The sequence below is a fragment of the Carettochelys insculpta genome, chromosome 12, assembly GCF_033958435.1.
Source record: "Carettochelys insculpta isolate YL-2023 chromosome 12, ASM3395843v1, whole genome shotgun sequence".
In the NCBI taxonomy this organism is placed as follows: Eukaryota; Metazoa; Chordata; order Testudines; family Carettochelyidae; genus Carettochelys; species Carettochelys insculpta.
This window is the reverse complement of record NC_134148.1, coordinates 27802625-27825791: the sequence shown is the minus strand read 5'-3', so window position 1 is coordinate 27825791 and position 23167 is coordinate 27802625. Positions and strand designations below refer to the sequence as shown.

At 39.8% G+C, this 23167-nt stretch overlaps 1 protein-coding gene across 13 annotated transcripts in view; it reads right to left on the bottom strand.

The window, feature by feature from the left end:
* Positions 1-23167, bottom strand: part of ADAMTSL3 (ADAMTS like 3) — a 340842-nt gene that overhangs the window by 135940 nt on the left and 181735 nt on the right. For all 13 annotated transcript variants that reach the window (XR_012647201.1, XM_075007111.1, XM_075007108.1 and 10 more), the window contains exon 7: positions 12783-12909. Coding sequence is in view for 12 of the 13 variants with exons in the window: in XM_075007111.1 (XP_074863212.1) it covers positions 12783-12909 (127 nt within the window). In the remaining variant the exon portion in view is untranslated. The remainder of the gene's footprint in view (positions 1-12782; positions 12910-23167) is intronic.

Sequence of the window (23167 nt, the reverse complement as noted above, 5' to 3'; positions counted from 1 at the left end):
CCAGTTAAAAGGTTCTCTTTCCATAAGGTCTTCATTTTCTCTGATGCAATGCTGGGTTGAAAGTTGGATGTTTCATTCTTTAACTCTATCTTCCAATATGAAGACGAACTTGCATATCATACAGACAATATCACTTTTACTCTCTCCGACAAACAGGTCACATCTTTTGCAGGTCAGAATAGTTGATTGCTCACTATCAATTTTGTCTTCCTTCTAAGATCCTCTTCAAATGTTCTATTTATTGATCACAGAAGCCCAAAAGGCAAACCTTCCCACCCCACCCCCCAGGAAAAATCCAAATAAAAAAAAAACCCTCTGTGGGAAACCCCCTTCAGGTGAACTCCCTCTTTTTCCTATGTGTTCTCCACTCATTTGGGTTGCAACTGGCTGCTTTTTTTTCCTTTTAATAAGGCTGTTGGTTTGAAGCAGCTAGCCTAGATCAAAGCTTTTCCTTCAATCAACCACTCAAGGCCCACTTAGAAGAAAGCAATCCTAATTTACACTTTTTAAACAAACAACCACATAGTCAGACAGTCTCTGTAACTAGCTCCAGTCAAACAAACACCCATAGGAACAGGAAAAGCCTCAAATCCAATTAACTGATTCCATAGATAAGTCTATCCTCACGTTACTTGTTTCAGGTTGAACCTCTCTAATTTCATCCAGCAATGTTCATAATCCGGTATGATTTAAATTAGTTGGATAGCAATTTACCTTGGGTGTGGCCAAGCTTCCCATGGTTCCATAAAGTTGGTTTACAGACAACTGTCCTGGCTCACGGTGTTCTGTGTTATTTAGCTGTAATTTACCTCTAAATGTCTTTTGAGAGCCCCGCAAACAGTGGAAGTGTTGGCAATGTGCTAGACAATATTGACTTCCAGTGTTCCAGCATATTCTCTCATCTGGCACCTATCAGTTCCTGAGGTGCCAGATAAGAGAGATTCAACCTGTAGTTTGATCTGGTAGATTTCACTGTTGTGGGCTCAAGAAAATATTAATAATTTATTAACTGAAGTTCAGTGATATGCTGCTTCAGAAATATTCAAACAGAATTTTGAGAATATCTGAGTTACTATTTTTAACAAAAAATAGTTGATTTTTTTCCCTTTCCATGTTAAACAAGGCCTTTTAACAAGAGAGGGTACATTATCGGCTTCTGGTTTACTACTTCTGAGCATTAAAGTATGAAATGCTGCCAAATGCTCAGGCTACTTCAAGAAAACACTGCAATTACTTTGTTCTGAAGTAATCACCTTCTTACGTTTCAGTTTTAGAATTTCCAACCTTTAGGAAGGTTTTCTTTTTTTAAATATAACAATTTATTTTGGACTTAATGAAATATGACCATTATTAATTTCATATATAAGTATTCCATCAGAGTGCAAAATACTACAGTCAAAACCATAATACAGCTAAGGACTCCTGGAAAACACATGAACTACTCAGCCAATTAATATCTCTTTACTTGTTGGTTCTTCATGGTCTGAATTTCATTCAGTAGCCAAAAAGTAATGAATGACTATACTTATAAATGCAATGAAATAACTGCTGAATTCAAGAGTCAGCACTAAGATAATAAAAACAATAAACAATAATAAATACCCTCCAGCATTAAAGACAAGACGGATTTCTAGGGCCCTGTCTTACCCGACTTAATAAACAACAGTGTTTCGGACAGGTAGCCGTGTTAGTCTGTATCTTCAAGAAGAACAAGACACTCAGGCATCTGACAAAGCAGGTCTTTGCCCACAAAAGCTTATGCTCCAAAGTATCTGTTAGTCTATAAGATGCCACAGGACTTCTTGTTGTACCACTGTTTGTAAGCCAAAAAGACCATAGCCAGGGCCCACAGCCTCGATTAAGGGCTTCATCCTGGGAAGCACTGAACACACTGAGCCATTGGTTTCAGAGATAATTTGGGCCCCTCCTGTGAAGTGCCGCAAAATCATGAATTCATAGGGTTGTGTGGTGGGGGTGACTGTGCCTCTATTCTTTAAGGTGGACAAGTTATGATTGACGGCTGACACTGGCCCTTGGGAGAACAGGCCAGTACAGTTGTGATTGGTCAGCTGATCCTAACTGGTGTTCAAAAGAGGGTCTGGTGGAAGGGGCGAGAAAGGACAATACCTAGTTAGCCAGAGACTTATTAAATCACAATGTGAGAAAACAAAGAGGGGGAAGGTCACAGGTGTCTGAGCCACACAGGAGAGAGAAGCAGCACACAAGAGCCGCCAGGAGTTACTTGGTGAGGGACGGAGCTGGAAGCAGAACGGTAACTGAGCTGCTGGTGAGGAGCTTGAAGGAAAACTGTTGGTAAAATCTGACTAAAGCTAGGGCCCCTGATGTGCAAGAGACATGGGCAGTGGACCTAAGGTAAAGACCAAGATTCAGGTTGGTCACAAGATACCAACTCTGGAAGCAAGGGGCAGGAAGACAGATCCCATGACCACAGACAGGACTCCCAGCAAGGGAAGAGGTCTGTGGGATTGGAACAATGCAGGATGAGGAAGCTGAAGCCTTGAGTGAAGGACAGTGGGAAGATGACAGTCAGTCTTAGTCAGGGAAGTCTAAAGCATGGAGTCCTGGAACAGGAGTAAAGGAAATTGAAAATAAGGGCTGCCTTCGATTCTGGGGCCTTCCTGGTGATGTCTTTCGAGAAAGAACAGGAAAAAGGGTTTCTGTACTGGAGCTACTGGAAGTCAATTTCACTAAACGGTTTGCGGGGAGTATTACACTGGTGTATGGAAGTAAATTATGCCCAGAGATGGGCTTTGTACCAGACACAAAGAAATGATGTTCCTTTGTGTGGGCCATGGAAAGGGGAAACAGGCACACTTCTCATGCTGCAGCCTGAGGTAGGTGCTCCAGGGGAGGCCACACTATGACTTCCGCCATTCTTCCCCCACCTCACTAGTCCAGTTCAATCTGAGCAGTCTTGAAAACTGCAATATCATAGTCCTTCAGCAGAACCCCTGACACATTCCACACTCATGGGAATGTTCCCCGGTGTGGCCCAAAGTTGCTAAGTTTGCTATCATGCTGTTTGGTAAGGCTGGCACCACAATAGGAGTCTGCTTGCTTCCTGAGAGATGAAAGGGCATGCACAACAACGTGTCTGGACCAGCCTGGTCACGACTATTGCTCAGAACAATATTTCCACACAGCTCCCAAAGAAAAAAACTGAAAGGGTCCGACAATGGGTTTATACCCAACTTAGTGCCTGATCCATGGTTGAGGCTCTTGGCACCACAGTAATATTGTTAACAAGTGTGGGATGAGCAGACAAGCAAAGAGGATGGCACAACTGAGGACTCCTCATACTATGGGAATCCTTAGCTCCTGCGGCCTCTAGGGGAGCTTTATATCAGAGCAAAGAGGACATAGCATGAGCCAGGAACTGACTCTAAATCAATAAGTCTTTGGTTCTCATTACAAACTATATATGCTACATGCTTACTGGAACCCAGTTCCTTGTATTTCCAAAGTGGTGCCATTTCCATTAAATCAACAGGACACACACTGTTAAAAGCATTCAAATGCCTATAAACCTTTAAGAGAAAGTGACTCCTCCAGGTTCTGTATTTAGAGATTATAAATTTTTTTTTTTTTTTTACTATTTTTGCTTCTTTGACAATTGATTGCTAGCTTTTATCTGTCAATGAAAATCAAATGAGCCAAAAATCACAACACTATTATGCACAAAAAGAAATGCTTGACATTAGGTCACCATCATTCCCACTTAAACCAAGACTCACATGATCGGCACATTGCATCTCCCTCCTAAGGCTGCTTATTTTATAGACTTCTGTTTTTTTAAAAAAGTAATCTTACTGTCATGGAGTAATATTCTATGGCGTGTCCCAGCTCAAGGACTGCCCACTATCCCCTGTCAAATAGAGAAACACACACAAAATTCAGATACACATAATAAATCTGGCACTCGCTTTTCAGCACATTTGATCACTTCAATTTTAAATGATAATTTTAGATGACCATGTGGGAGCTGGGACACTGGATTTCAGAGAGGGCTTCAGCAAGAGTAAGACCACACTTGGATTCCCGAGACTTAAAGTGGGGGAGACATATTCCTGAGCCACCTCTGAGACTGTTATGTGACTATTAGTTAGAACTTAAAACACACCCTTATCTTTAGCAACTTCCAAAACATGTGTGACTGAACAATATAGTCTCCCCTGTCTAATTATAAAGCAGGGTTGCAAAAGGCTCCTAAGAACATTCATGCTTTCCTGAAATGCATCTCAAAGTTGCATAAAACACCCTTATTGCAAACTTTAAGACTGGGGCGCAGAGTGCATGGCATGACACAGAGCAGTAAAACTGCTCCATTTAAGTTGGTCCAGCCCAATATCGTCATAAGTTAAGTACACTGTGAGTGGAAAAGTGGGCTGGCTAAAGGCTTTAACATAGTAAATTTAAAATGCAACAGCTATTTGGCACTAATTCCTTATGTGGACACTTGCATTCCACACGAAAAACGTCTTTGTGCCATTTAACCTAGTAAAATTTTAAACAGCAAAAATGCCCCTGAATACAGAATGAGCATGTCCACATGGGGAATTCATGAATAGCTACCGAACTTGAGAATCATAACCTGGCTTTTCATGCTTATTTTCTGTTCAGATGAACCTAAATATTGAAACGTTCATGGCAAGTTTTATAAAGTAAGAAGAATAATGAATCATTATGGAGATAAAAAAAAAACAGCTGAGACAGACAGGAGCCACTCAACATGATGAAATTTCTGCTGCCACTTTTTCTAAACTAAGCAGAATCCCCAGAGATGTCTGGGAGTAGGGAACAGGGCAAAATTAGACATATCACTGGATAACATCAATATTTAGGAAGGCTGTTATATTTACGCAGCCCGCTACAGGAAGCTAAAGTATTGCAGCTTTAGGGTACTTGTTTGAATCAAACATACATGACTGGTTTAAGGCAGAAGCCCTAGATGATTCTCATGCTGCCTCTGGACAGTGATTAGACTGTTGAATAGTTGCTGAAATTATTACAAATGGTTTTTGCTCTAAAGGACACTATATAAATGAGACTTCATAACTCCTATGGAAGCTCTAATGGCACTGGCTAGGATTCCACATCAAGTAAGGCATGAAGCATGAGCAAGACTGGAGCAGGTTATCAATTGTACATTGGAGAATACTGAATATTTTTGCAATCTCTCCTCTTTCACATACGTATAACCTTTTACTTTTACATAGCATTTTGCAATAATTAGGTAACTATTAATTCCATTTTTATAGATGGGGAAACCAAGACTGAGAGAGGTTAAGATACTTGCTGCAAGTCACTGGAAGAGAGAGAAATAAATCCCAGGTGTCTTGACTCCCAGTTCCTGCATTTAAGTCTGAGCGAAATAAATATCAAAGGTTTATGTCTTCAGTCTTTGCCCAGTCAGAACCTGATAAATTTAACAAATAAAAGCATTGTGGGTGTTTGTTTTATGACACCCAAACAATTCTGGTAGCTTGATTGAGGCCTTTGAGTGCTAACTGTATTGACAATAAATAACGGAAGAAGATAGTGCAAGGGAAATATTACATCTCTGCGCGTTCATGGTTAATACCACTTATAGAAGAAATAGTGGAAGGAAAATATTACATCTCTGTACATGCATGGGTAACACCACTTGGGACCTTGGTATGGTATGTCAGGGCACCATTATCTTAACCAAAATCAAAACCAAAGATGAGTGGGAAAATGGCCCCTTTATATGACAAGATTTAATCTAGTTGCCCTAACCTAAATCAACAGTTGTGTAAATTTCTTACCAGCTCCCATTCCAATACAATGAACTAGCCCCCAATGTTTTCCTAACAACTTTGCCTTGATACAAGCTGTTGCTGGGTGTTCTCCAACTTATCAATCCTGACTCTCAACCCTGTATTCTAAGTGATGCTGAAGCTTGGTTCACACTTTATTTTGCCGGGGCAGTGAGGCCTTTAGATTAGTAGCACAAGTTACATGATGCCTTGTACACAGCTCTGATTCTGATTCTTACAACTTGAGTACATGGTGTGTTTACAGAGGCAAGCTGGACAAATACAGAAATGTTTGCTTCTGCTCCTCTGACTTACTTTCTAGATGATATCGTGATCAGTTTACTCATGTGAGTAATGCCACTGACTTACGTAGCACTATTCACGAGTAACAGAGATGATTTGGCCCTTTAGTTCAATTCGAACAATGTATCAGATGGGCAGCTCTTAATTCAAGGACAGGTTATCAGTATTCTTTTTTACTGCTATTTTAAAATGTTTGATAATCACCAATCAGTGAAGTATTATCAATGATGCAGGAATAAAGACCATTGGTCTGAGGGGCAATGAGCTGTCTCATTATTATCCTATGATGCAGCCTTCACTCTGAGATGATTAATTATGATTAATATTTAAAGCTGATCTTCAAACAGAGAATACAGCATAAATCACAGTCAAAACTTAAAACTGGGGATCTACGTAGCATTCTTGCTATCTTGTATTCTGTGGCAAGTAACGAGTTTTGCTTATGAGCTCAGGCTCTGAGCCTGCAATGAACTCCTCACAGGCACATCCTCACACCAACGGTGAATTTAATTGGAACGCCATTGCCTAAGACTACAAATTCAATTACTTATTATATACTAAACTACTGCACATTTGAAAACTCTCCTGAGTTTGAGATCAAGTTTTGTTTTAGGTCTATCAGAAGTATCATCAGCCTCTTTTAAAGGGAATTTTAGCTTAGAGTAAGACTTTTTTCCAGTTAAAATTTGGAACAGAACAACTCAGTCTGTCACTTAAATCAACAAAACTCTCCCACTGATATTTATGAATAAAGACATACAATTAGCAGCCCATCAGGCAAATGGAGCTCAGGGAAATGAAATGTACAATACACACAGCTGGACAGTCAATGGCCATAAACCAAAGCTTTTCTACCCAAGCCAAGACAGATCAGGAAAGCAAGAAAGTATTGTAAATCCTAGTGTAATTCCAAACCAACCAACCAACTGAACTCCTATGACAAGAAAGTAGTAAGCCATTCTTCCTATAGCTGGTGAGAAAAGACTAGATAGATTCCACTCTGTCAAGTTACAAGATCATTCCCCATTTGGGGAAGGAATAAAGAAGAGAAGAAAATATCTCATGCATTTCACACAAAGAACAAGCCTTATACTCAAAGGCTATGGCCACACAGCCACCTTATTTCAAGATAACAGCTGTTACTTCAAAATATCTGTGCTGTCCTCTGTATTATGAACACTTTATTTCAAAATAAATTCCAAGTAGCGGGTGGGTTATTCTGAAATTGATAAGCCTCACTGCAGGAGGAATAGTGCCTATTTCACAAATAACTATTTTGAAATAGTTGCTGTTAAGACATGGGATATGCTTATTTCAAAATAGCCATTTCAAAATACAGTAAATCCTTGAGTAACCCCGCATAACTCAAATTCTTGCACAAGTCAAGGGGAGCTGGGAACCGGGCTCCTTGGGTTTGCAGGAGTCTGGAAAACTGACCAGCTCACCAGAGCTGGTCAGTTTCCTGGCTCCCAGCTTGGTAAGGAGCTGGGAACAAGGGGGCAGCCTGGTTCCAGTCTCCTAAACACTTGGGGGACCCAGGAAACTGACGAGCTCATGACTGGTCAGTTTCCTGGGTCCTGCCAGTGCAGGGGAGACAGGAACCAGGCTGCCACTTGGTCCCCAGTTCCCCACCTCTTGTGGGAACCGGGACGCTGACCAGCCATCAGCAGCGAAGAAAGGGGAGACAAGCACTGCTGCTGGGGTCTGGGCTAGGAGCCCAGCTGCTTCCCTAAAGTGGGGTGGTGGGGAGTTAGTCAGCAGAGGCATGTTCATGTGGCCTCTGTACCGCTTGCACGCCCCTCTGCCGACAGCGTAATCTTGTAATTAGCCATGCGAGTTTGCAAATGAGGAACCATTTGCAATTTCTAGAAACTTCCTTTGCATAGCACTGCCGGCAGCAGTGCTGTGCTAAGTGCCCATGTAGATGTGGCCTAGGAGTACAGAAGAAATAGACTGTCTGTTCTCAATTCCATAGCCCAGCCAACCTCCTGGCCTGAAGCTCCTAGAAGCAGCACTTCTGAGCTACATACTAAAGCTCTCGGGGTGGTGGTGTATGCACAAAGAAGGGGATCAGCACCAGGAATTGTGATGGGTGAACCACACCACGAAAACCAAAGAATTCTCTGCTGGACTTCGTATCAGACGGGTAGCCGTGTTAGTCTGTATCCGCAAAAACAATGAGAAGTCCTCAACCTCTGGCACCTTATAAACCAACAGATTTATTGGCACATGAGCTTTTGTGGGCAAAGACCACTTTGTCAGATGCATGGGAATGCATGGGAGTGCTGGGCATGTGCAACCTGCAATTTGTCAATAGCTTATAAATTTGATAATTGGGCAGGTTTTCACATGGGTGGCAAAAGGAATCCCTTATGTAAAGGCAGTCTCTGTGACTCATCTAAAGTGCTTCCTTCAAAGCATGGAAGAACTAGAGTATTTCAAAGACAACTGGGATGGAAAATTTCAGCCCTAACGGTCAAGCCTGGAAAAGTTATAAGCAACTGGAAATATCGTTTTGTAATGGAAGCATCAGGCAGCTTCAATAATACACAGTGACTTCCAGTCCTACCTATATTATAGTCAAATTTAAATTAGTTTTGTGATTAAATAAATTCTGTTTGGGGATAAAACTGTAAAGTGACAATAAGTAACCAACAGTAAATTGTATGCTGGCAGTAAGAAATAAGAAAATTAAATTATTATACTTTGCAGCTACAATCTTTTGTATGAAGTATTTAGTGAAGAAATGACAACAATTAAAAATCCAAAGCTATCAAATAATTTTAATGAATTGAATAAGGGCAGATTTCATTAGCTTCCCATATCAAATTCCATTTCCTGCTAAGGTCAGACCCAGAATCTTTCATTCTCTATTGCCTTCAGAACTGGAACACTTTCTCATCATCTTTTGCCAGTCACTCAGAAGGAAGGGGGAAAAAAAGAGCCCCAATCCTTCATACTTTCCACATGCACAACTATGCATAGAGGACGAACCATATGCAGCCCAGGGTAGTCTATTTCCCAACGGCATGGTACATTTTACAACCAATTACACTTTCTCTTCGAATGTTTAGTCAAACATTTATTTATTTATTTAATATTTAATAATATGCATGTAAAATATTTAATATTTTGTTTACCAGTAAGACAGAATCAGACTTATTTTGCATAAATTTAGATTATTTTGTCTTTCAAATATAATTAAAAATTCTTGGGAAAATGGAAAAAAATTAAAATGATCATTTCATATTTGCAAAACTGTATATTTTCTTTCAGTGTTGTTCAACCTTATGACCCAAGTAAAACATTCCCTGTTAAAGAGATAAAACAAAATAATGAGACCATTTATGGGTAGCCATTTGTTATCAACATCTCAATTTTTAATAAAAATATGTCCAACATATCTAGACACTTTTCTTTAAATTTTAATACCAAACCTTTTTTCAAAATGTCATATAAATATTGTCTCTGGATAAATGTTTCCTTTCTCCATAAAAAATCTTTTGGCTCTCAGTCTCTCTCCAAACCATAAATTTGCTTCACTGTATAATGGAAGTCACATCTCATTCACGAGCTTGCATGCTCTCTCTTCCAGCGTGCCAATGTTGTGTATCTCAACACTAATGTAATAACATTCCAAGACACAAACATGCTTTTGGCAAAGATTTTGAAAGGCTGTACTTATAAGGTATGCCTTTACTGATACACTATCACAAAAAAAAAACCATGGCTTTATTTCCACATTTCATTCACACAGAGGATAATTATATGGAATCACTTCCATATGGTATGTGAACAATCAAAGCCAAAAAACATTTTACGTCTGCTAGTATCACAGCAGTAATGCTAAGGCAAAAATGATCTGTATGTATATTGTATTGCTTACGTGTCCGATATACAGTATTTATTTTTATAACCAAATCTACCACAATAGAATATAGAACTTAGGAGAGATAAAACTCAGTCAAATCAAATCCTGCTCAAGAAACTCTCACAGCAGAATGGAGAAAACAATTAGCCATGAGTCTAATCCCAAGCTGTCATAGACAATGGAGGAGTCTTTCCATTGACCTCATAAGGACTTTAGATAAGCCCCCTTCCCACTGCAAGGTCTCAAGTACCGAACTAACATTTACATGGATTATTTGCGAACTTCCTTGCCACTACAGTTCCAGAAAAACCTGGAGCTCTGCTATTTATGAGCTCTTTCTATTATTAGTAATAAATATACCCTGAACCTCCACTTCAGTTGTCACTCAGTGGACACATTCTTCAGTCTGCTAATTAGGTGGCATGAAGTGCATATGAACCACGTGGGTTCTACCCCTAAACAATTTTCCCCTCATAGTGGAATCTCTGTTGGTTTAAATGTGGTGTAGCCACTTTCTACACCAGCTGCTGTCCATCACTGGTACAAGAGAAGGAGATAATGGAGAGTCAGGCAAGTTGTGCAGTTTCATGTTGTGCAGAAGCTGAAGTGGGAAGGGGCAGAGTGGAAAAGAGATCCACCACACCAGATGTCCCTTACAGAGCTTATGCCAGCAGCATAAAATAGAGTAACCCTCCCCACCCCTGACACACACACACACACACCACTCTGAATTCCACTAAGGCTAAGAGCCTGGGGGTCAGGAAGCTGCAGCCTATGCCTTCTGGCTGCCATTACTCTCTATATTGGAGCTGTGCTTAGATGCAGCGCACAACCAAAAATAAACTTTACTTGGAAATGTTGAGACAATTTCTATTCTCAGTTACATCCATTGCAACCCCCCATGGAAGTGAACGGAGTTGGAGAGGTACACCTGACAACAATGTTTGGCCATGCACAATATTTGAGGACACCTGAAATGTCCTGTTTTGATTACATAATACATTTGGGTTTGTAGTAATTACAATTTTTCTTTCTGCTAATGAAATAGAATCTGCTCAGTTTACAGTCTAATGAAATGAGCATTCAGCACAATGAGCAGTGTGTAGAATGAACAGTCAAATGAGCATACACACCATCTAAACTGCTCTAAACTTTAATTATGAACATGATGAACAATGAAATATGCCTCTGTCACTGTTTCACTACTGAGTCAAGTTAGCATTATCAACACCAGTGTAGGTCAAATAAATTGCATGCCTTTACCTTCTAGAAAAGAATTTCATTACCCTAAAAAGTATTAAAACAGAGGATGTAATACTTTAAAAAATCTGCCTTTTTAAAATGTTGCATTAGCTATAAATAATGGTTAGATAACATGAAACATAAATCTTAGTATAGGAAGAACCCTGACATGACATTTTACAGTCCAGGCCATGTTACCACAATGTACTATAATGTGCATCACCAAGACAACTTGTAATGTATTTCAAATTATACTTACATTTAAGTAAAAGGCAATTGACAAGATATGACATGGAAATGGCATGAAAATATTTAGTGATACCGCAACATATGCTGTTATGTACAACTCTTTCCGAATTTAATTAATAGTAAGCGGTTTGCAGGCTGAATCACAATGATTAACCCAAAAGTGTTACAATTGGTGCAGCCCTCCAAGGTGGGCAATTACTCTACTCTTGATCATTGCTATATCATCTATTCATACTTGCTTTGATCGCTCTGATTTCCGAGATGCTAGCCCTAGGTAGCTGTGCAAATGAATATGAAGTCAATAGGGCTCAATTCCACTGCACTGCACAAGATTTATCCACATTGTGAATCCAGGAACATTTGGGAGGAAAAAAGGTCCAGGCAGCTGCCACTCACCAACCATGAGCAAGCAGGAAAGGAGAAGGCAAAGAGGGAGTTGTGAGGATTGGAGAGAATGCAAAGCCACAACTTCATGGATCCAAGCACCTTCTAGCAGAGCTGGTTGAACTGGAGAAGAAAAATAGGACTGAGGAGAAAGCCTCAGAGGGTTACCCTTCAATCACGAATTCTCTCTGCAGCTCTGCCTGCAGGGAAATGCTACATGCTGTCCCATACTCTAGTCTAACCCAAATGGCCCAATTCTGCCACCTTCTCACTTTGAACTCATGTAGAGCGTTGCTCATGTCCACAGAAGTACTCAGAGAACAATGTACCTCTCATCATGACGAAAGGTGACAGACCTTGCTGCAAAGTGTACAGATTGATGCAAACACATAACAATTAGAAGACACAGTCTTACTCCTAGTTCTTTAAACCTTGTATATTCTGCACCATGCAAGTAGTTAACATGCCTCAGAAACACAACTTGGAAGCTTAAAAAAGAACAGTTAGCTTAAAACCAAGGCATTTTAAATCACTTGCAACAATTTCCATCAGACCATCCACAAGATGTTTTCCATGATTTGAAAATGTTGTTGATTGCATATGTTGCAACAAGGGGATAACCCTGTAAAACAAGATGGACAGCCTGAGGGTTATTCATGATCGAATAAGTTGAATTGTTCTTTTTTCTTAAAAAAAAAAAAAAAAAGAGGAGGAAAAAAGCATTTCTCAAATTCTTTCATAGCTATTTTCTAATATGTGGTATCCCTCATGGAATTTCAGTAAACTAATTTAGCACATACTTTACACTAAGTACCTCTGAATAATTGCAAATAAGTGCATAGTGAAAAGATCAGACTCTCCAATAGGCCTGTGTTAATATACAAGCAGAAAACACATTCAAAGATAAATCAATATAGGATCAATTTGTAACCTACTTTTTTCTGGAGAAACATGTGCCTTAGCCTGTCCTCTCACAAGCCTGCATGTTGAACCATCTCCTGCACAGATTCCACAGTTGTCTTCCTTGGCATTACTCCCAAGTTGTCGATCACAGCCTACTACCTGCCAACATCAACACCATAGTCAGAAGGAGGGCAAAGCTATAGTACACATGCTCAGGTTTCTGGAATTTTACTTCTTATGTTATCCTTTTGATTTTATGAGCTGGCCTCTTTATTTCAAATCATATCTTGCTTTTCAAATTTAAGCTATGTAGGGCCTTAAAAACAATTTCCATGATTTTTAATGATGAGCTAAAACAATCAAACATGTTGAAATATCCAAGCAATGAAATACAGGACTCACATTATTTTTCCTAATGTATAAAATAAGGTGTAATTCATTACAACATACAAGGTGTCAGCTGTTATTTTATTTAGGATTTACCTTTCGTCACCTGCTAACTTCAGTCTCAGAGCAGAAGAGCATTTAAACCACAAAAGCTAAATATTAAAGAAGCACATTGATTTTATATCCATAGTTAAAAAAACTTGGTAGTTTTCATGAGCTAATATCTTGGTTATTCAGAATTTAATTGATATGGGCCCAGACTACTGGATAAAGTTTTTCTTCCTATTAGTTAGTTTACATCTGCTATTTTGAGTTTAGAAAATTCAAATCCAAAGGATTTGAATTCTATTTTATTTGAATTTACTTTGTGTGGCACTGTCTCCAAACTCAACTTCTTAATGCTGACATAAATTCTAAGTATGGAAAAAAATCTTTGGAAGAGCAAAGCAGTAAACAGGTTCTTTGAAAAAAAAAGCTAAATAAAAACCCCACAACTTGTGAGGCAAATAGATACTATATCTGTCTCTTTATTTGAATCAGTTTCTTCATAAGACATATTGTGGGTACGAGGGAAAGCAGTTGAAGAGCAGTCCACAGAATTGATCAACAATTTCTATTTGCTGAAAGGGAAATCAACTTTTTGTCCCACTTATTTTTACCTGACATTTTGCACCAAGATAATGTGCACGTCATACCAAATATTAAGTAACACTTGAAGGACGCTTTGCAACCTCAAGTCTGCCTTGTATGACAAGCTGCACTAAGCAAGTAACCCCCAGAGGTTCTGTTAATCCATTATGGAAAAACATTCTTTACAAGCCGAAGTGACAATCAATGAAAAATGCTGTGAACACAACTAACAGCCAAGGTAAAACTGTGAAATTGGCCCATACCATATAAAAATGCAAGAAAATGGCAAGGTTATCTGTCAAGAAATGGCACGTGCTTTGCTTAGAGAATTAGGGATGGAGTCATTACATAAAAGACTGAGTCCTACAATTTCTGTATAGGCCAAAGATCCATAGTCACAGAAGACCCAAATCATGCAAACAGGTTCTACAAACTTTGGGTGCTGCCACACCTCCTGGTTTTAAGTGGTTTCTATCATATGTATATGATTTACACTTTGCTTCAATAGCTCCCAGCACCTCCCACTGCACAAACTGTTCCAAGACCTCTGGGGGCAGATCCATAGCCTGACATGTTTTTACACGTCTCATAGAAGTGGAAGGGACCTCAGGAGGTCATCGAGTCCATTCCCCTGCCCTTTTGGCAAGACCAAGCACCATCCCTTTTTTTATGCTCCACATGTATGATTTTGCGCCCATCTGTGCTACACTGTAGAGAGGTACAAGCAATACGTACATTCTGCTGGGTAGGTCAGAACTCCGTAATGCGTTACAAAACTTGCTGAGTGGCAGAAATCTAAAGGGCGCAACAAAGGAACTTCTTGTGCTAGCCAGCTTCTCCCTCACCTCACCCCACCAACAGAGCTGATTAGAGGAATGGTAGGCTCATGGCTGGATCCTGAGTGTTGAGGGGACACAGTGGTTGCCTCAACACAAATTTGGACCCCTGGATTTTTGCTTGGATAGAAAGTACAAAGATCTTTGAGATTCTGGTATCTCAGCTGTGGTTTATTGCTCAAACCAAACAGGTCAGCTTGGCATTGCTATATAGCAAATGAGCAGCTGCAGAATCAATATTTACTTACTTTTGATGATTAAAAAACAAGATATAAGCGGGAAGGAGCGATAAGGAAAAGGGGGAGGAAGCATTGTGAAAAGAGGAGAAAGGAGGAGGGAAGTGTATGGCGTTGCAGACTTTTCATTACACATTAACTCAGTGTTTTGCTGTTAACAAAGAAACAATCAATCAGTGTTTCAGCTTTGTTATTCCTGTCCTTAGGAAACTTATCAGCCTCTTCTGATCTTGCAGACCCATACTCCGGGGGTGCAAAGGAATCCGCCATGTCCAGCTTCTCTCCCTTTTTCCCTGCAGTGCTGTGCAAGGGGACCCTGCAAGACATAAGGGAACCCGAAGCACTCTGGGAGTTGTAGTTCCTTGGCCAGCCCTGCCTAGAGAGCTGGCCCTGGTGCAGGGAAGGGACTATATTTCCCAGAATGCCTTTGACTGCTTTCAACAGAAAAGGGAGGGAATGAATTTTCTGGAATACTGTTTTTCATTTACGATATTACAGCAAGATCCCAGAAGGTAATTTCTATAAAATGTTTATAACTGTATAAATCTTTAGCATAACAAAATCATTTTACCAGTCACTATTTCCATTCAAATTTTTCATTAACCTCTCTTACGCACACTCATTCCATGACTATTATGAACTCTTTTATGTTTTTAAAAAAGGTGGTCCACATTTACAAAAAAAGCACCACCATTCCCTGAAATTCCTGCATACAAGCCTGTCTCAAATCATCTACAACTTAAAGGAAGCAGCTCCAGACCTGGAACAAAACCACAGGAAGGCCAGAAGGCTTCTCAGAGTTCCTGGACTAGATTCTGTCCTCAGATAGTATCGGGGGTAGCTGTGTTAGTGTGGATCTGTAACAGCAACGACGGGTCCTGTGGCACCTTATAGACTAACAGAAAAGTTTTGAGCATGAGCTTTCGTCAGCACAGACTCACTTCATCAGATGCTGGTCTTGGAAATCTGCAGGGCCAGGTTTAAATAAGCCAGAGCAAGGGTGCGGATAACAAGGTTAGCTCAGTCAGCAAGGGTGAGGCTTACTACCAGCAGTTGATCTGGAGGTGTGAACACCAAGGGAGGGGAAACTGCATCTGTATTTAGCCAGCCATTCGCAGTCTTTGTTTAAGCCTGAGCTGAGGGTGTTGAATTTTCAGATGAATTGTAGCTCAGAAATTTCTCTTTGGAGTCCGGTCCTGAAATTTCTTTGCTGTAGGACAGCTACTTTTAAATCTGCTACTGTGTGGCCTGGGAGACTGAAGTGCTCTCCTACGGGTTTTTGTATTTTGCCATTTCTGATATCTGATTTGTGTGTGTTTATTCTTTTACGTAGAGACTGTCCAGTTTGTCCAATGTATATAGCAGAGGGGCATTGCTGGCACATGATGGCATAAATTATATTGGTAGATGTGCAGCTGAATGAACCCACGATGGTGTGGCTGATCTGGTTAGGTCCTGTAGTGGTGTTGCTGGTGTAGATATGTGGGCAGAGCTGGCAACGAGGCACACACAAATCAGATATCAGAAATGGCAATATGCCACACAGTAGCAGACTTAACAGTAGCTATGCTACAGCAAAGAAATTTCAGGACCAGACTCCAAAGAGAAATTTCTGAGCTACAATTCTGAGCTACAATTCATCTGAAAATTCAACACCCTCAGCTCAGGCTTAAACAAAGACTGCGAATGGCTGGCTAAATACAAAAGCAGCTTCCCCTCCCTTGGTGTTCACACCTCCAGATCAACTGCTGGTAGTAAGCCTCACCCTTGCTGACTGAGCTAACCTTGTTATCCCCACCCTTGCTCTGGCTTATTTATACCTGGCCCTGCAGATTTCCAAGACCAGCATCTGATGAAGTGAGTCTGTGCTACCAAAAGCTCATGCTCAAAACTTTTCTGTTAGTCTATAAGGTGCCACAGGACCCTTCGTTGCTGTCCTCAAATAGTGGCTTTTAGTCCTCCTGAGACAAAGAACAGTTCCCCTGAAGTCAGCAGCCAAATTCCACCCGTTCCCAGGAATCAGGATTTTCCTCACTGGCTTCAACAGAAGATGTGTACAATTAACTGAGTTCTGAATTTGGATAGTGAATAGCAAAACTAGAGGTCAGTATGAAGGGCTCAGTAATAATCCTCTTTAGGGCAATGGGAGATTTATGATTAGTTTCAGAGAAAACTGAACTGGTTCCAGAAAAACAAAACAAAAAGCAAATCCTGAGCTGATCTGCAACTACAAAATGTTTATGACCACAACAGAGTATGCATGGAGCTTAACAGACTGCAATTTAGGGGACAACTTTTCCACCAATGAAGGCATTTTCGTTACCATTCACGGAACGTATGCTTGTAGGTACACAGGAAACTGACAAGCAGAAAGAGGGTTATGAACATGCAGAGCAAACAACGCGGAGTTCCAAATGCCTGCACTTCTGGCTCTGATCTTTGATTTCCTCATTAACTGTTTAAGAAACAAAACTTGTGAATTCTTCACCCAATGTCAGATTGTTCCGAATTGGTTTTCTCTAATTTGGACACTATTTTGTATACTATGATATCAAGATAGAAAGAAAAACCTATTTTAGTTTTACTAGAAAGGTGCTTACTTAGAAGGAAATAGCTTTTAATACTGTAATAAGAACTGCCGCAGAATAGTACACTTACAAGAGGAAACTTTGCTTTTTCTGCAAGTATAAAGGCCTATGGTATGTGCTGATCTGAGAGGTTTCAACCAAGTATTCATTTAAAAAAGAAGTTAAGTGCCATCCCTGAGCAATCAAGCAAAGGTCTGTGAGACAGTGCAGAACAGTATATGCAACATTTCCAACAAACAGCTTAACACATAAACAGTTGTAGAAAAAAGACAGTGCTGTCCGCATACTTCAGGACTGGGTTAGGGGTTTAAAAGTTATCACTTTAAGAACATATTTTCAGCTTTGTACTGAGGCAGGGGTAGTTATTTGTTGTTATTATCAGTTTGAGCTGCTGTACATTCCTAAGGATGTGACCCAAGCAGGCAGAGTACTTGCAGGATTAGCCCCTTAACATCCAACATGACATAATAAACAGTGCATAGATGAGCTATTATGTACAGCATTGGATAGTATGCAAATAAACTCATAGTGCATATGACAACAACAACAACAAAAATACAACTGTGCAAACCCAAGTCGGTAATGAGTCCAGCACTGGATGCAGTGAGATAACAGTTTCAGCCCAGCTGGAACGTTTGGGATACCTGCAATGGTTGATAGCCCTCCACTATATTAAAGAACCCTCAGCCAACTGCTTCATGAGGTGGCATTTGTGTCAGCCATTAAAGAGAATATGTATATTCACCAATAGTGCATTAGGGATGGATGTTAGTAAATAAACCACAAAATAGAAGTGTGGTTTAGGCACCAAATGAGCAAAGCAGATGCTTAATTTTAAGCACTTAAATAATCCCACTGGCTGCAATGGGTCTGCTCACATGTTTAAAGCATATATGTACACATTTTGCTGGACTGAGAACTTGAATATGGCATACACAATAGGTCAATGTTTGTGAACTTGGATGCCTCTTACAGCTATATTTTGACACCTACATAGAGCTGACCTGACTTGCACAGTTGCTGAGCACAAACTAATACCACAGAAGCTGCAGGTTGCTTGGCATCTTTGAAAACCAGGCCACTCTTACTTGAGTGAATAAAAATGTATTTTGGACCCTAACTTTAGACACCCAGGTTTGAAAATGTTGGCCAAGGGTTTTATTGAAAAATAGTTAAAAAATCTCTAATTGCAGATAAAACATTGAAAACTGTTAGCGTTATATTTTGTTTCAGGAGAGAAATTCATGGTGGAATGCAGCAATATGTAATAATCAATTACCTTCCTCAGCTTGACGTGCCATGTCAGCCAGCCAGAAAGGTCTGAAGATTTTAATGATTAAGGCATTCGTTAGGACTAATCTACCCCATATTGTTGGCTATTTACACAGCAAAGGGATCAACTATAAATGTTATAGGCAGACTGGGAGAACATCTGTAGGCTTTCAGGGCATATTGAGAAATAATTATATTAGGTTATTTTAACATAGATTGCATAACTGAAGCAAGCAACAATATAAGCCATATAATGTAAGAATAGGGACCATATTGTTATAAAAGAACCATTAAGATAAAATTATAAAAAGCAATAAAAATACTATAATGACTAGATTGTAGGTAAATTCCCACAAACAGATAAATTGAACTGGTATATTTTCCTAGAACCAGTGGCATATAAAATGGGATATCACATAAAGGGAAATTTAAAACAAAGAGGGGTTTGAGAAATGGGTGCACAATGTATCAAATAAAGTTTTTACAATACCTGAACTGATTGGGCACCTGCAAATTTGGATAGATTGCAATTATTTTCAGAAAATATTTCAATCAGAAGATATTTTAGGCCTGGATCTGAACAAATTGTTTGTTACTATACTCTCAAATAAAAAGGCACATGAAAAATATGCAGAGGGCCCAATTTTCTGTTGGTGTAAATAGAGAGAATGGCACATGCTTATGCTAACTGTGAATAGCACCACTAGCTTTTCCAAGATTTAATATAAGCTGAAAATAACTGCGTTCCTGTTATTTGAGAAGATACAGCTCAGGCATACTGTATTTTCTGTGGCAATACTGTAAATATTTCAACCGAGTTCTTGAGGCAAGCCAGTGTATAAAATACAGTAATACAAATGTAGGAGAAAGATGAAAAGGTTATATTAGAATTGACTCTGTAACTTCATAAATATTTCACAACTGTGAATCCAGAAATCACTCAGAAGTTTCAAGACGGGTTTCAATGGTCCTTATTCCTCCCACTTTTCTTTTAACTGATAAAGTAGATTTAAATGAAAAACATGAGCGTAGGATACTTAATTTTTATTTGTGCAGGGTAGCATACAGTCTGCCAAATTCAAAAATCTTAATTTTTTACAAACAGATGCTTAGATTTAACTAGTGCCCTCTTATGTTTTTAAAAAAAAAAAAAAAGGAGGCAGTACTCAGCCAGTTCCCTAGCCCCCATCCCACCCAGCCAACCCTGCAGCTGAGGCTGCCAAGGTGCTGGTACTCAGTACTGAATTTAACTATAATGAGAAAATGGACAGGTCTGGGAAGCAATAAAATTACCGATGAAGGTCCCAGTCCTACAAGGAGACCCATTCTGGTGGACCCCCTATGTACATGTTAAGCTTGCTTTTAGTCAACAGGGCTCCATTCAGGCACTTGGGTTTGCCCATGCAGAACTCAGTGCAGGATCAGGTTCCATGCTTTAAATCTTTGGGTGTTTGAGAGGTTGTCATAGCTGCATTTCTTCAAATTGCTTACTCTTATTTTTCCCCACCAGCTTCCTACTCCCCCAAATACAGAGTCACCCTGTTTACTTGAAAATATGGATCACAGGCATTCGAGAGATCTGGATATGTACATTCCATGGAGCACTGGAATTAAAATAGACTAATCCATTCTGAGTTTGTTTTATGTCCGTGTTGTCTTATACTAAGCCCTTGGCACAGGGACAACTTGATTTTTCAGAACACTTCACAACTGAAGACATTATATACAATAAAGAATAATTATTACCCTGAACTTTCTTTGATGTTGTATAGTGCCCTAATTTAATAGATCTGCCCGTTAATTATTCATATACTGCTTCATTAAAAAAATGACACTCTCATTCATTGTGCTTCCCAATAGTCTACATTCAACTGGACCAGAAGCCATGAAGGTCAGTGAGTATTACTTTTCTTAGCATGATGATTTTAATACAACACAACAGAAAACGAATTCAGACTTCTCTTGCAACACAATTATCATGCTAGTCACTACAGATATATACATTCTGTAATCAAATTTCAGTCTGCTCCCTGTAGGTTAGCACCACTGAGTTTCAAATTGCCATGTTAATTTTGAAAACTGAATAAAGGTAGGCACCCATGCAAAATTCTGGTACGGAAACAAAAAACAGTAACATAAAAATGTACGTGAAAATGCAGCGAAAATCCCCTAATTTAATTAAACAACAACAGAAACAAAATAAACAACCAACAGTTAGTTCAGGGAAAAGTCTTGGCTTCCTTTCCATTGACCCATAAAGGTTGAAATACAAAAGATACACCACATTTCTGCTGTGTAAGAAGACAGACCAGAGGCAGGCTGGTAGGGGATAGCCTAGCAGTGCATGAGCTGGGGGAATGCAAGAGATTCTCCTGGGGACTTGTGAAGAACATGGGAATTTGCTGATCCCACAGAATTCTCTGCCACAACAGCACAAGTGGAATAAAACCAGAGAGTGGTTTTGCGGGGCAGGATTAAAATAACAGTCCGCCTGCTCTGCAAACAACATGAATGCCAAGGCCATCAGGCACCACACTCCAGTCACCCAGCTCTGAAGGCAGGGCTGCTGCCAGCAGCAGCGCAGCCATAAGGGATTACCTCAGATTAGAACTAATGGAGGGGAGGAGGGGCATTCTGTGAATGGTAAAGGAGGGTGCAACAGGAAGTTTGCGTACTCTTGGGATAATACACAATTCTCTTTCAAATGAGCTCTGGTAAAGTTCTGTACCTGGAACCATGACAAAAGGTGTTTTGTTTGAGATCATAAACAAATCTTTAGGGTGTAGGAATAAACCTTCTCTGATGGCAGGTATCCCGCAACTGTCTCTTTGCTTTTTCCTGTGAAATAGCTAGTACGGGACACTTCTGGTGAAAGAATGCTGTATCTGCTGAATCCCGGCTCTGATCTGGGATGGCAAGTCCCATGTTCCTATTTTGGGAACTGAAAGGGAGGCAGGTCAATGGATCTACCCACACTATGACTCCATCATGCCACAAAATCTCGCAGAAGGTGGTGATCACAAAGAGCATAGCTGCTGCTTTACCTTTTCAGCTACTGCCAGGTTGTCCCAGCACAGTTTCCTCATCCAAAGTATTTTTAACTGAGGTTTGCATGGAGGAAGCCAAGATAGGACATCTAATTTTCTAACTTCAGCCTTACAATGGTAGGAATTAAAAATGACCTCAGAAAAATAGCTACATATTGCAATCAGTATGCAAGAGAAAACATTTCCTCGGGAGTTTCTGGCAGAAATCTACCCTTCAAGCACTGAATGGGCTGAAAAGGGTCACAATGTTTCTTTCACATCTGTAGTTTAAAAAAAGGAGTATGGTAAATCCCTGAAAAAAACTCATAAAAAAGAAAAACAAAAGTTACATTCTGAATTTATGTACACATATGCTCATTTGCATAGCTCTTATTCCATAAACATGAGTTACCTACCACACTTTCTTCTGCCTTGTTTGCATGACAACAAAATCACATGACAAGAAGATGTTAAGGATTTTAGCCTCTATATAACAGACAGCGAATTTTAAATATGGTCACGGGAATGCCTTTTTATGACCATATAAGCAAGATCATAAAATCCATCATGGGAAATTTACGCTGCATCTTATGCTAACATTTCCCATGTATCTTTGCCCTGTTGTAAATTGCAGAGACTATGATGTAAAGCATGTCTCTTCATTTTCAACATAACCCACATGCAACCTTCTGAATTGTGATAGAACCTGCTGATAGTCTATTTCTAAAATGGGTGAAAGAAAAGTCAAGTGGAGCACAGAAAAAAAGCTCACAAAGCTCCTTCTCCACACTCAGCCTCAACTCAACTCAGTCACACATAAAAAGATGGACAGATAACAGGACCTGCATATTTAACCATTTTCTGCCATGGCTAACAGCAAATCACCTTCACCCTTGCTATTCCTAGCTTGAATGGCTCATTGGTTGCCATTGGGGCTGGACTGAAATTAGCAGCAGTGGGAAATGTTAAGAAAATGTTGCCAATGTCAATGTGGCCTGTCTCTAATTTATAGGACAAGGGGACTGGGGGCTGAGGAGCAAAGAAGTGAAGGGGAGAAAAATGAGAGTTGAGACTTGGGGAACAGGAGCATAACAGGGGTTCACCATCAATAAACAGAGATACCCAAATCCCCTGTCCTCAATACAGAGCTAAGGAACGTTAAGCAATGAAGAAAACAGAAGAAAAAGAAATGCAATACCAAATAGCCACTGCATATAAAGGGGTTCCACAAAAGATTTCCCACATATTTTGCAATATTTTATATATGAAGGCAAGAAGCTAAAGAACATGTTCTGGAACTGTAAATCCACTTCCAACAAATAAAACACAGTGTTTAAAAAAAAAAGTCAATTTTTATGAAAGAATGTATGAAAGTACAATGTGCACTTTTGAGACTACAGGACCACCCGCTATTGGAACAAGTGCCCCTTGTTACACGCAAC